The sequence below is a fragment of the Ahaetulla prasina genome, chromosome 2 (assembly GCF_028640845.1).
Source record: "Ahaetulla prasina isolate Xishuangbanna chromosome 2, ASM2864084v1, whole genome shotgun sequence".
Classification (NCBI taxonomy): domain Eukaryota; kingdom Metazoa; phylum Chordata; class Lepidosauria; order Squamata; family Colubridae; genus Ahaetulla; species Ahaetulla prasina.
Genome location: NC_080540.1, coordinates 178,615,768 through 178,629,422, shown reverse-complemented (window position 1 = coordinate 178,629,422; position 13,655 = coordinate 178,615,768). Strand labels below are relative to the sequence as shown.

The 13,655-nt window shown below is 40.9% G+C and overlaps 1 protein-coding gene across 2 annotated transcripts in view; it reads right to left on the bottom strand.

Moving 5' to 3' along the window:
- Positions 1–306: 306 nt before the first annotated feature.
- The window catches only part of LOC131193338 (uncharacterized), a 35,544-nt gene continuing 22,195 nt past the window's right edge, over positions 307–13,655 (bottom strand). The window contains exons 3-5 of one of the 2 annotated variants that reach the window (XM_058173405.1): positions 13,125–13,418; positions 11,337–11,597; positions 307–371 (exon numbers count right to left, since the gene is read on the bottom strand). In XM_058173405.1, coding sequence (XP_058029388.1) covers positions 322–371; positions 11,337–11,597; positions 13,125–13,418 — 605 coding nt within the window. In that variant the 3' untranslated portion in view covers positions 307–321. Of the gene's footprint in view, positions 372–10,241; positions 10,983–11,336; positions 11,598–13,124; positions 13,419–13,655 lie in introns of those variants that run through there. The other variant, XM_058173404.1, reaches the window with a different exon arrangement.

The following is a 13,655-nucleotide window of genomic DNA, read 5'->3' as shown; positions in this document are numbered from 1 at the left end:
GCCATTGTAACTTTGAACAGTCACTAAATGAATTGTTGTAAGTTGAGAACTACTGGTATTTCTCAGAAATGCATTTATGGGAAGCCCATTGTCCGCTGGTTATTTGGTTCTTAAAGGTGATTATAATACATGTAGATTACTGACCAAATATGGTGTCACAGTTGACTTAAAACAAAACATCAGAGTTCAATTAAAAAAGAAGCTGTCAAAAAGAGAGTGAATCAAGACAGAAGACACATTTCTCCAGAGAGCTTGGTGATTCTTCCAAACGGCCATGGCAGAAAGTAGACTTACCTTCCAGGACAGCCCATAATGATGTCCTCATGGTGACTGAACAAGGTCAGAAAAGCCTTTAGCAGCAAGAAGATCTTCTTTACACAGTGAAAGGGTTTGTGAAGAATCCAAGCAATTTTAAGAACATAAGTTATCAGTGTTATTGTTATACCAAAGAATGGCAAGATGCACAAACAATTATTATGATATTCTAAACAGGAAACCAAACAAGGAGACCGTTAGGCCACTAGGCAACTGAAGTACTAACAGGGGGCCTTAAAGAGCTCAGGGAAATTTTGGAGAAACGGAAATGATTATTTGCTTTTGTCTTTACTACGGTGTATGTTGGGCTGATGCCTGAGTTTGAGCTGCTAAAGGCAATAAAATCCTCTGATGGATGATGATTAGTTTTATTTCATTGTGGAGATATAAGTCCAGTACAATATTATTTATACATCTGTTTCATATTTGGTAGAAATCTGTCATTTTTTTCTACAAATCTTGATAATCTTTATGCTTAACTGCTTGCTTAACAAAATTACATTGTTTCTTATAAAGATATATTTCTCTATTTTGTCTCATAATAACAGAGTGGGAAGGGACCTTGGAGGTCTTCTAGTCCAACCCCCTGCCCAGGCATGAAACCCTACACCATTTCAGACAAATGACTATCCAATATTTTCTTAAAAATTTCTAGTGTTGGAGCATTCACAACTTCTGCAGGCAAGTTGTTCCACTTATTAATTGTTCTAACTGTCAGGGAATTTCTCCTTAGTTCTAAGTTGCTTGTCCCCTTGATTAGTTTCCACCCATTGCTTCTTGTTTTACCCTCAGATGCTTTGGAGAATAGTTTGATTCCCACTTCTTTGTGGCAACCCCTGAGATATTGGAACACTGCTATCATGTCTCCCCTAGTCCTTCTTTTCATTAAACTAGACATACCGAGTTCCTGCAACTGTTCTTCATATGTTTTAGCCTCCAGTCCCCTAATCATCTTTGTTGCTCTTCTCTGCAAGAGTTTCAACATCTTGTTTCTCCAACATTTTAAAAAAACACCTTTTCAACTAGTTCTTCTTTAGCTACAGTTCAACTGAATTATTATCAAGCATTTTTTTATGCTAAGCAATAATTTGTTTAACTAATGATAGAAAGAATATAAGCCTTTCTCAGTTTTCTGTTTTTCACTCTTATCACTGAATATATGTAGCAAATCTAACCTTGGAGTGTATTCAGTCTTTTGTTTAGTTACAAGGCTTATTTCATTTAAAAAATCCTTCCAAAATTTTGAAATATTAATCACATTTAAATCAGAGGTAAAAAAATATATCTAGATTACAGTGACTCACTTAATAACTGTGGCAAGAAAGATCATAAAATGGGGCAAAACTCACTTAAGAAATGTCTCACTTAACAACAGAAAATTTGGGTTTAATTGTGATTGTAAATCGAGGACCACCTGTATATCAAAAGATATTTATACATAATGGAATACATGGACAGCAAGGCATTTTCCTCTCACACAGGTGGTGGAATCATCCATTAAACTGAAATACAAGGAAATCTGGGACTGATAAAAAGGGGTGCTATGCCTTCATAATAAAACAAATAAGGTGTTGGAGAAGACCTGTGATCCTGAAAAGATCTGCTCTAGCTTCTTTCTCTTTAAGATTGCTTTAGCTTGTAAAGCAATCAATCGATCGATCAATTTCTCCCTGGCAAATAAAATGATTTCTCCAGTTAAACTGGGCATTCAATCCTTACAGGTAACACAACCTTAGCCAATAACATCAAAAAGCCTGTAGAGAAACTTCAATGTCATAGCTTTCAGACCAAAACACTCAAATGTACTTCGCACACACACACATACAAACACACACACACACAGCAGACAAGCCTGTTGTTTGTAAGACATATTTGGACAGCCCTATTACATCATTTGTATCCATTTTTATCATAACTGTATAGCAATGCAAATGATATAAGTGGAGACAAATTAGGTACGGTATTTTTTCATCTATAAGACGCCCCCATGTATAAGACAACCCCCCCCACACACACACTTTTCTTATCCAAAATTCAGAAAACAGGTGAAAACTGTCTCAGGTGGCAGGGGCAGGTCCTGCACATAAGGCGGCAGCACTGCCAGGGCCAAAACGCCGGCGGAATGCCAGAGGGTTTGGGAGGGTGCTGAAGTCAGCGGGCTTCCTGCCGTCAGTGCCCCTTCCCAACCAGAGCTGCCACTGCATTTAAGTGCCGGTAGATGCCTGCTTTCCCTCCCGTGGGCCTGGGCAACTGCTGAAGAGAGATGGGCCCATTTCAGTGTCTGGAGCCCAGATGCCCTCACTTGGAATTGATTGATCAAACTTTTTTTTTTTAGTCCCACCAACCTTTTTCCCTGCACGTGACGGCGAGAAATGCGATGGAGAAACGTGACAGAGCTGAAAATCAGGTAGGCAAAGAAATATTTGGGGGAAGCGAGGGCATCTGGGTGGTGGTGGGTGGGCCAAGCTCCACAGCGTAGCATTGCGCTGCAATGGAGAAACAGGAAATGGAGCAGCCAGTGCGAGGGAAGGAGGAGGCCGCTTCCTCTCTTTCTTCTCCCTGCTCCTCCTCCTCCCCTTGTGCTGGCTACTCTATTTCAAGCTTGTCCATTGCAGCATAGTGCCTGTCAGGCCTGGAAACCATATTAGACTTTAGGGTTCCAGACGCTGCCACATTTTTCCCCTGAGGGGAGGAAGGGGGGCTGAGGGGTATGGTAACATTCTTCAAGCGGTCAAGGTCGGATGGTGTTCACATCTGCAGGAAGAATGGCAAGAAGATATTCGAATGAACTGGGAGAACGTGGGACCATGTGACCATCAAAGGGGTCAGGGGGGTGGGACTCTTGGGGTTTGTATAACTGGGAAAAGAATCCGGAAATTCAGTTTTGGAATTTCACTCATCGTGTGCCAGTTTCCTCATGCTAGTAAAGAACCCTGGAAAACAATGGCTTCTGAGGTTTTTTTATGCAGAAGAGGTTTTTCTGGAACCTTGACATTATTCCAAAACTCCCCCAGTGCCCAGGATGCACTTTGATAGCGGGTGGTGGTGGTAATTTAACAACTGGTTCACCCAGTTGGCTGTTGGTTCTCCTCTTGGCCCCCCATGTATAAGACGCCCCTCCATTTTTAAGGAAATATTTTAAAGAAAAAGTATCATTTTAGTCATGGAAAAATATGGTATATTCAGGTTTCATGGATATTGGGGTGGGATGTAAAATAGATCTTGTCCTCAACTGAGATATAAGTGCTTATCAATAGCGTTATTTAAGGAGTGGTGGGCAGAGAATCAAAGGGGAGCAAATGATAAAAAGTAATGATGTTCTAATGCAGTGCTTCTCAAATAGTGGGGCGCGCCCCCCAGGGGGGGCGCAAGGCTCCATAAAGGGGGGCGCGTTTCCTCGTCTCCCACCGTAGTCACAGTGAAGCCAAGTGCTACATACGCCTCGTCATATTTTCGCGGGGGGCGTGAAAAATGTTTTCTTCTTCCTAGGGGGGCATGACAGAAAATTTATTTATTTATTTATTTATTTATTTTATTAAATTTTTATACCGCCCTTCTCCCGAAGGACTCAGGGCGGTGTACAGCCAGAAATAAAATACAAGATATATACAATTAAAAGAAATTAAAATATAGCAATTACTAAACGGCTGATAGTTAAAAATGAATTTAAAATTTAAAATATTAATAAAACCCCAATATAAAATCAAACTATTATGCCAGTCTCGCTTGAGTAAATAAATATGTTTTTAGCTCACGACGGAAGGTCCGAAGATCAGGCACTTGACGTAGGCCAGGGGGGAGTTCATTCCAGAGCGTCGATGCTCCCACAGAGAAGGCCCTACTCCTGGGGGCCGCCAGCCGACATTGTTTGGCGGACGGCACCCTGAGGAGACCCTCTCTGTGAGAGCGTACGGGTCGGTGGGAGGCATACGGTAACAGCAGGCGGTCTCGTAAGTACCCGGGTCCTAAGCCATGGAGCGCTTTAAAGGTGGTAACCAGAAAAATAATTGAGAAGCACTGTTCTAATGTGATGCAAACTCCACTTCTTTTCTGTATGTGTGGGGTCAATGAACAAAAGGGGAACATCTTGCACCCCTTTGCTTTTTTTAAATTTTAACCAGAGAACTATTGCACAGACCTTGCGGCACATGAAATCAAAATACTATTGCTGATACTCATACTGTAGATTTCCAGTTGAATAAAATCTAACTTTGAGTAGTGCTTTCTAATAACTGCACTGTCTGTGCATAGTCTGAGCCAGAAATACTTCTTTATTCTGAGAACATGCTGCAGATCTGACTCTTGTGTCTCTTGATGCAAATGGAAACCAAACAAAGAGGGAAGAGGAACAACCATTTCATATACTTGTGCAAGTTCTTGACTATCAGAAAAAAAATCTTTGGAATGTCTATAAGAAAACTTGACCCTCTGGTAAGGATAGTTTTAACCTTACAAATATTCCATCAACATTCCCAGATTGACTAATGCTTCTACATGAATCTTTTGTCCTTTCCTTTAGAAATATTTTTAGGATACGTTTAAACAAAAGGTCTACTGTAGCCAGAGAAAACCATGATAGAATGAGTAACATGCAAGAGAAACCAAGTGTGACTACATCATGGAGAACTCTCATTTGTTGCACAGCAGAAGAGAGAACAAGAATACCGCTCATTTAAATAGAATTGAAATCAGATATCTGCACGTTTTTGGTATAAAACTATGATGGGGGAGGGGGAGGACACAGAAAAAGAAATTTAACTGAAGAGTCATTAATGACTGAAGGCTTTGATGGCAGATAGCATACTTGCCACCTTGTATGCCCCATCTATGATTTTTGTCTATTTACATACACACATAGAGACATAACAAATAGCATTAGTGGTCCTGAAAGACAAAGACATTTATTATTGCATAATCACTTTTTTCATTTTTTTATGCTGCAGTGGGTAGCTTGATGAAGGGCACATATCCCTGCACATTTCCCAGTCTGGTATGCATAGTAATCTATCAAACAATGCCCACATGACTTGACTTCATCCAATTGGTTAGTCGCCCAGGAAATCAATGTGAACAAATCTAACCTTAAGAATAGCAATATCCCCAAAATGGGAGGGCCTTATATTTCTCTACCACTGAAATCAACATGGCGACTTTTTAAAAAGAAATGGTGAAGATCCATTTCATCAAGAAATGATTGAGCTCTTTTTCATAATATTTAACACCAGTTCTCATGGATTACAGAGACACAGGGGAAAAAATCAAGTTCTTAATGTTTCAGATGTTCCACTTGTTTTTGTTTGTTTGTTTTTGTATTTGCTGTGAAAGCCAAACAGCAATTGAAAATGTGCATTTTTGTATGTGGCTGGGGAATTCTGGGAGTTGAAGTCCACACACCTTAAAGCTTAAGGTTGAGAAACATTGCTTAGAAAGAGAGATAAAATGCAGTTATCACATAATTCTCCAGCAAACCTGTCCCACTCCCAAAGAAAATAAATCTGATTAGAACCACCATCTGAAAATATTTTATCTGCCAGAAAAACGGCATGAAGGAACTTTTGCAGATTCATGAATCAAGATCTGATTCGGTAGTCATACTGCAAAAGTGATCGAGAAGTGGGTTTCAGCAGGTTCTGACCAGCTCTGGAGAACCAGTAGCGGAAATTTTGAGTAGTTCAGGGAACTGGTAGTAAAAATCTGACTGGCCCTGCCCACATCTATTCTCTGCCTCCCAAGTCCCATCTGATTGGGAGGAAATAGGGATTTTGCAGTAACCTGCCCCTGCAGCAAGCCCGCCAAGCTATGCCACGCCCACCAAGCCATACCCACAGAACCGGTAGTAAAAAAATTTGAAACCCACCACTGAAGTGATCATGTGGTGGGCAAATATAAATAAAAAACTCATCCACCAACCCTATACTAGAGAAACCTGTAACAGTACAAGAACCTGAGGGAAAATCAACTATAGGGGAAAAAATGGTGATAGAAAACCAGTTTGGTGAATGAATCTTCTGCCAGGACTATAAATGGAGTCCAAGAAAAATGATAAGGAATTTGTCCAGCTAGGAGTGCTTCTCATCTCCTAATGCATTTCTTCTTACTTCCATGATGTACATGGAATGTACATTATGTACATGAAATTCCTTCTTCCCTCAGCCAAATGTCCCTGTGGTAATGGAAGTCCCTTAGCCTCTGATGGGTTTTCCCAAGCAGGGGCCTTCCAATTAAGAGAGGTTTCAAGCCAAGCCACCCTCAACCGGAAACAGCAATTGGCTCTCAGTGGCGGACATTGGCGCCTAGCACTCTGGAAAACCACAGGGAAAGTCCCTTAGATTGCCCTGAATCATTCACCATAACTGTACACAAGGATTTACACTGATTTCCCGTAACAGCATAGCTCCACCATGTGGCAAACCTATCCAAGGCAAATGAAAATTACACCGTAGGATTCTCCTGTTCATCCGTCTTATTAGGACCCTGCCACCCTGTGGCTTCAAAGGCAAAAAGCCAGTTTGGAGCATGAAAGGGCCCTAATATAATCCCTTAAAACAGCTTTGCTTTTCCTGGGGAAAAAAAAAGACTGGTTTGGTTTAAAACCAGTTTAAAACCATGAGGCTGGGGAAGATGGAAACTACAAATTTTCTCCATCTATACTTGATGTGGAAAAATGACCTCTGGCTGTTCCTTGACCAAGAAGGAGCTGATACCACAAATAACTAATATGAATAACTAATATCCAAGGTATGAATCTTGCATATTAAAGTAGCCTCTTTTTTCTTTAAATGTTTTTTCTATCAGAGAAAAGTCAGTTGATCCATTTATTTATTTATCCACTTCTGAGCCAGTTCTGGTTATAGGCCAGGGGTCTCCAACCTTGGTCCCTTTAAGACTTGTGGACTTCAACTCCCAGAGTCCCTCAGCCAGCAAAGCTGGCTGAGGAATTCTGGGAGTTGAAGTCCACAAGTCTTAAAGGGACCAAGGTTGGAGACCCCTGTTATAGGCTATGGTTCTTCATAATTGGCAGATAGCAACCCATTCTTCAAAGTTTTTCTGACTTAGAGTCTTTCAATGGCAATGCAAGGAAGAAGCATTGGGGCTGAAAGCTGACCCTAGGATGGCATATCCCAACCCAAACTTCCTTTTTCAGTGATGGAACTTACTTGACAATTTAATTGGGCTTCATGTTTAATATTTGTATGTGCCCTGAGACTGTGACACAATCAGGAATGGCAAACCCATTGGGGTGGGGGCACATATGACCTGCCCCAGTCCTATTTTGGCACTACTCAATTGTAAGCAGCACAAATGCTCAATTTTTAAGAGCCGAAAATAAAGGCTATAAAACATGTTTGTTTATCTATTTATCAAATTTTTACACCGCCCATCTCACCTAAATGATTCTGGCGGGGTTTACAAACTGTAATGGTGTTGAGCTTCTGTTAGAATTTGATCTCCTCGTTTGCCTTAAAGCAGGGATGTCCAACCTTGGCATCTTTAAGACTTGTGGACTCCAACTCCCAGAATTCCCCAACCAGCATGGTTGCCAAGGTTGGACATCCTTGTCCTAAAGGATTTCCCCCCCCAAAATAAAAAATGCCCACCTGGAGATTTCATCCCATCATTGGTATTCCATTGATCCTTCAGGTAACACTCTGGCCTTCAATGATTTAAAACAGGGGTCTCCAACCCCCCCCCCGACCTTGGCCCACTACAGGGCCACGGCCCATTTGGAACCAGCTGCACAAGTACTGGGGGAGCAGACACGCATGCAGGGCTCCACTTATGTGAACAGCAGACACACATGCCCACCGCTTGTGCAAATGGAGTTGCATGACCTCACAGGCGCACCTGCTGTTCACACAGAACCGTCTTCTTTCCTCCTCCCCCACCAGTCCACCAAGCCGGAAAGGTTGGGGATCACTGATTTAAAAGCATTAAGGGAATTTTCTCCCCGGATAAATGATTTATCCTAGATTAGCCTGACCAAATTGCTTTTCTCTTCTCCAGGGGACACTCAGACAAACCTCACAAACCTCCCATTGTGAAAAAAGTCTGCATCACTGATACATTTCTGCAATTTGAGTAAGCCTTTTTTTTTTTCAAGCAGAGCCTTCCGTTGCAAAGAAAAGTAGAGACTTCAACAAGTCCAAAATCTTTTAAAATAAAGTATTTTTATTGACAGAAGCAAAATGAAAAATAAACCATCTATAAATGCAAACAATTCAAAAATAGGTAGTGATAATTTCTACTTTCACTTCTCTGGTATCTTGCATAAGATTGAAGCCAAAGACTAAGATTATTTCAATGAAAGATGTGAAATTTTGTAAACTGTACTTATTAATTGACACAGGGCAGCCTGTATGAGCTGCAGCAGAGCAAAAGGGAGAAGGGACAGAGTAGATCTGTTTAGAAAATGTAGACAACTCACTTTTCATAGTATATTGAATATAGCAGTCTAAATCCAATAAGGAATTAAAAATATGTGACTTGTGTTAATTTGCCTACATTATTCAATTTTGATAACTCTGGGGAAGATTAAAGAATCCTACCTGCAGTCACTGGAGAACCATTTTCACATTCTGAGATTTCATCAGGAGGTATATATATATTTGTATATATATATATATATTCCTGATATATATATTTGTTTTCTGAGGTTTTCGCGGGTGTTTGTATGTAGGTCTTTGGTTATTCGGGTTTTCTCCCGCGTAAAATTGGAAGTGTCTTGGCGACGTTTCGACGAAGTCTCATTCGTCATCTTCAGGCTTCAGCTTCGTGCTTCTGGGAGCAATGTGTGATTGCAGCTGTTTCTTCCTTTTTAACTGCTAGTGGGGGTTTGAACTGATTGGGTGGAGCTTGGCTGTGCTCTGATTGGATGGGGTTTGTTTTTTTTGGAGCTTGGCTGTGCTCTGATTGGGTGGGGGTGTGTCCTGTTTGGGTGGGGGCTTGGTTGTGCTCAGATTAGTCTGAGTTGCAGGGGGATTTGAGCTGGTGAGCTGCATTGCCCATCCAATCAGAGCACAGCCAAGCTCCACCCAATCAGTTCAAACCTCAGAAAACAAATATATATATTTGTTTTCTGAGGTTTTCACGGGTGTTTGTATATAGGTCTTTGGTTGTTCGGGTTTTCTCCCGTGTAAAATTGGAAGTGTCTTGGCGACGTTTCGACGAAGTCTCATTCGTCATCTTCAGGCTTCAGCTTCGTGCTTCTGGGAGCAATGTGTGGTTGCAGCTGTTTCTTCCTTTTAACTGCTAGTGGGGGTTTGAACTGATTGGGTGGAGCTTGGCTGTGCTCTGATTGGATGGGGTTTGTTTTTGGAGCTTGGCTGTGCTCTGATTGGGTGGGGTGTGTCCTGTTTGGGTGGGGGCTTGGTTGTGCTCAGATTAGTCTGAGTTGCAGGGGGATTTGAGCTGGTGAGCTGCATTGCCCATCCAATCAGAGCACAGCCAAGCTCCACCCAATCAGTTCAAACCTCAGAAAACAAATATATATAATTGGTTTCTGAGGTTTTCATGGTGTTTGTATGTAGGTCTTTGGTTATTCGGTTTTCTCCCGCGTAAAATTGGAAGTGTCTTGGCGACGTTTCGACAATGTCTCATTCGTCATCTTCAGGCTTCAGCTTCGTGCTTCTGGGAGCAATGTGTGATTGCAGCTGTTTCTTCCTTTTAACTGCTAGTGGGGTTTGAACTGATTGGGTGGAGCTTGGCTGTGCTCTGATTGGATGGGGTTTGTTTTTTTTGGAGCTTGGCTGTGCTCTGATTGGGTGGGGGTGTGTCCTGTTTGGGTGGGGGCTTGGTTGTGCTCAGATTAGTCTGAGTTGCAGGGGGATTTGAGCTGGTGAGCTGCATTGCCCATCCAATCAGAGCACAGCCAAGCTCCACCCAATCAGTTCAAACCTCAGAAAACAAATATATGAAATTGTTTTCTGAGGTTTTCACGTGTTGTATATAGGTCTTTGGTTGTTCGGGTTTTCTCCCGTGTAAAATTGGAAGTGTCTTGGCGACGTTTCGACGAAGTCTCATTCGTCATCTTCAGGCTTCAGCTTCCTGCTTCTGGGAGCAATGTGTGATTGCAGCTGTTTCGTCGAAACGTCGCCAAGACACTTCCAATTTTACGCGGGAGAAAACCCGAATAACCAAAGACCTATACATACATATACATATATACATATACATATACATATACATATATACATATATATATACATATACATACATACATATACACATATACAGCTCAGCTCTAAGAACTAGAAACATTTTTTCCCCCTATTTCCAACTGCAAAGCACTCAGGTGGCTGAATCTCCTCTTCTTGCTGTAGTTTGGCACACGTTCCAATTCCTATAAAAACCCTCAGCTGCTCAGAGGAACATTTTCTGGTTTCAGCAGTGGTTGAATGTAGATCAGGCACCGTGGAGGAGATTATCCAAATTCTGTCTGTTCTGCTGTGTAGACTTGCGAATGAGAACAAAGATTCCTTCTCATTCTGGCTTCTGCTGTGGCTCAACACGGATCCCCTGCAAATTCTGCCTCTTCATCTCAAAGGAATCCCGATCTGCCTTCTCTTAAAGTGGACGTTTTCGGCAAAAGTAAAAGACACCACCAATGATGATTGCACCCAGTACTAACATTGTTATCACTGGGGCTATAACCCAGTTGCGAGACTTCCCTGAAATAGAACATAAGAGATGGCTTGGACCTAGTTATAAAAGAGCTTGCCAACTTCCTAAATGTGTACTTGCTAAATTGCACTTTGCTATTTTGTTGATATTTCTCTAACCAACTCAACCAAAACCCCATTTCATTCTTTGACTGAGGAAACCACAGAGGTGGTGAGATTGCTATCTCCAACCTCTGTGGTAATATTTCTCCTGCTCCTCTTCAGTATAATCATACACACACACGCACCCATAGTTCCCCCCCCATCTATAAATTTGCAAGTCAAATGTTTAATTGAAAATATTAAACGTGGATATAAAGAAGGAAAAATGTGCAAATCTGAAAATAAAAACATTCATCTTACCTTCAAAGACAATGTCAATCTGTGCTGAATTCTTGCCATAAATATTATGTATTAGGCAACGGTAAGTCCCATTGTGGAACTCCTTCGCTGAATTAATTGTTACAGTCTTGTTGCTATTTGAGAATTCCACATTAAGTTTGGAGGGCAGTTCCCAGGAATATTCTGGATTGGGTTTTCCTTTAGCATTACATGTCACCACAATTTTTGCATCTACTTTATAAGTCACATGAGTAGCCGATATGTTGACATTATAAGGGCTAGCTGCAAAAAGAAATGAATAAGGTGAGTCCTGTCTACCATTTCATGTAGAGCATTGATTGACAGCCCAGAAATGCAAACAAGCAAGACTGGTCCATTTCTCTGTTCGCTATTCAGGCACCACTTTCCTATCAGGTATTTTGTGTTATTTTCTGTTCTGTTAATAAGGATTTGTCATTAAAAAATCTGGGGAATGAACACTACACTGTTTAGTAAAGGGCATATACTATAGATGCAAAGAATAGCTGAGAGCACTAGATATTTATTTACACTCACTGTGGAATATCCCATATGCTCACAGTATGCTTTTCTCTTAGCATGTCGTGAACTGATCATGTCATTGCTTTGTTCCATGACCAGTTCATGAAGCACGTTATGACAGATAGCCTCTGAACAATGAAACAAGGGCTGCTAGAGGAGGTATTTTTATAATGAAAGAAGTAGAGGAAAATGAACACTAGCCAGACTTCAGTACTAACAGCGTTCCTCCTGCTATGGATCTTTGGATAGTGAGAATCCCAAGTTCATAAAAAATAATTGTTACACTTGAAAAACAGCTCTAGTAATAATAATAACAATAATAATAATAATAATAATAACAACAACAACAATAATAATGATGATGATGATGATGATGATGATGATGATGATGTTTTAATTTGTATACCGCCCTTCTCCCGAAAGACTCAGGGCAGTGAACAGGCAAATAAAATACAAACAAACATACTCAATAATTAAAACAATCCTTAAAAAACTGATTCAAATATGCCAGAAAATTTAAAATGACATTACACCCCATAAAATTACAAAATTTAAAACCCATCAACAATTCAATTAAAATTTAAAATTAAAATCAGGCCAGTCCAGATAATAGCTGACAGGCCAGAAGATCTATGCAGTATAGCACTATTATTACCCAGTCGTTAGGGAAGACAATGTGTACTAGAATGTATCCAAAGCAAGAACCCCTAGTTTTGACATAAAGTGCAAGCATGGACAAACTATAAAGCTGTCTTCATGTTCTCTGGGCCAAATTATATGAGTCAAGCGGGAAAGACGATCTCAGCCTACAACATCCTATTCTCACTTAATTGTGTTGAACTCCAGGAATGAAACCACGAGGTTTCCCCGCAGCTAAGCCTCCCCAGCAAGTCAACTATGGCAAGGATGGCAAGTATTATCCAGTGTAAATAATGTGGCAAGAGCATCCTTGCCCTGAGGATACACTTTCAGAAGCCTTTGGTGCTTCTGAAATCTTCACACTCATTTATTTGGTCACCAGTGGGACAAAAATTATTTTCCTGCCACAAGAGGGAAATAGTCTTCACCGTTTTTTGTGACAAAGAAGGGAAAGAAAGGTGGGTTTGATGTGATTGCTTAAATGCTGCTCTCACTATCAAGGACAAGCCCTAGATTTTTTCAAGCTAGAAGAAATTGCCAGAGAGAAACAAGACATCTAATAACAAATAACTACCCCTAACCTGAAGAGGGGGAAAATAGTTAACCTGCCATGCAATAAATGCAACTTACCCACAACCTTCAGAGTTTGATTTGCATTTTTTCTCAGCACTTGTGAACCCAATAGGAGGTTGGCCTCACAGAGGATCTCAGCCCCGTCATCGTGCTCTAAATTAGGCACAAACTTGTACTCCACAGATGGTTTTCCATGGCTGCTGTTCAGGATATTACCATCTCTGCTCAGAGAAATGTTGCTGTGAGATGGGACGGAGCCCCTCACCTTCAGGCTAGAAATGTTGCACACGATTTTTTCCAAGTGATCATTCAGAACTTCAGAAACTGGGTATATAACTGGAGTAGAGAATTCTAGATTTGGAATGACAAAAGATAGCGATGACCAGTAGTTGGAAAGATAAGTTAGTGCTTTAAAGAACTAGGCAATCTTGGCCTCCTAGAGATAGTAATACCATCAAAAATTATATGTTATTATTATTAACATTGTAAAAGCCTAGCACTGATCATATTACAGTACCTAGTTAGGGTAATGAAACACCTGCAAGAAAACAATCAAGCTCAGAGAGCACCAAGGACCCCTCATTAATA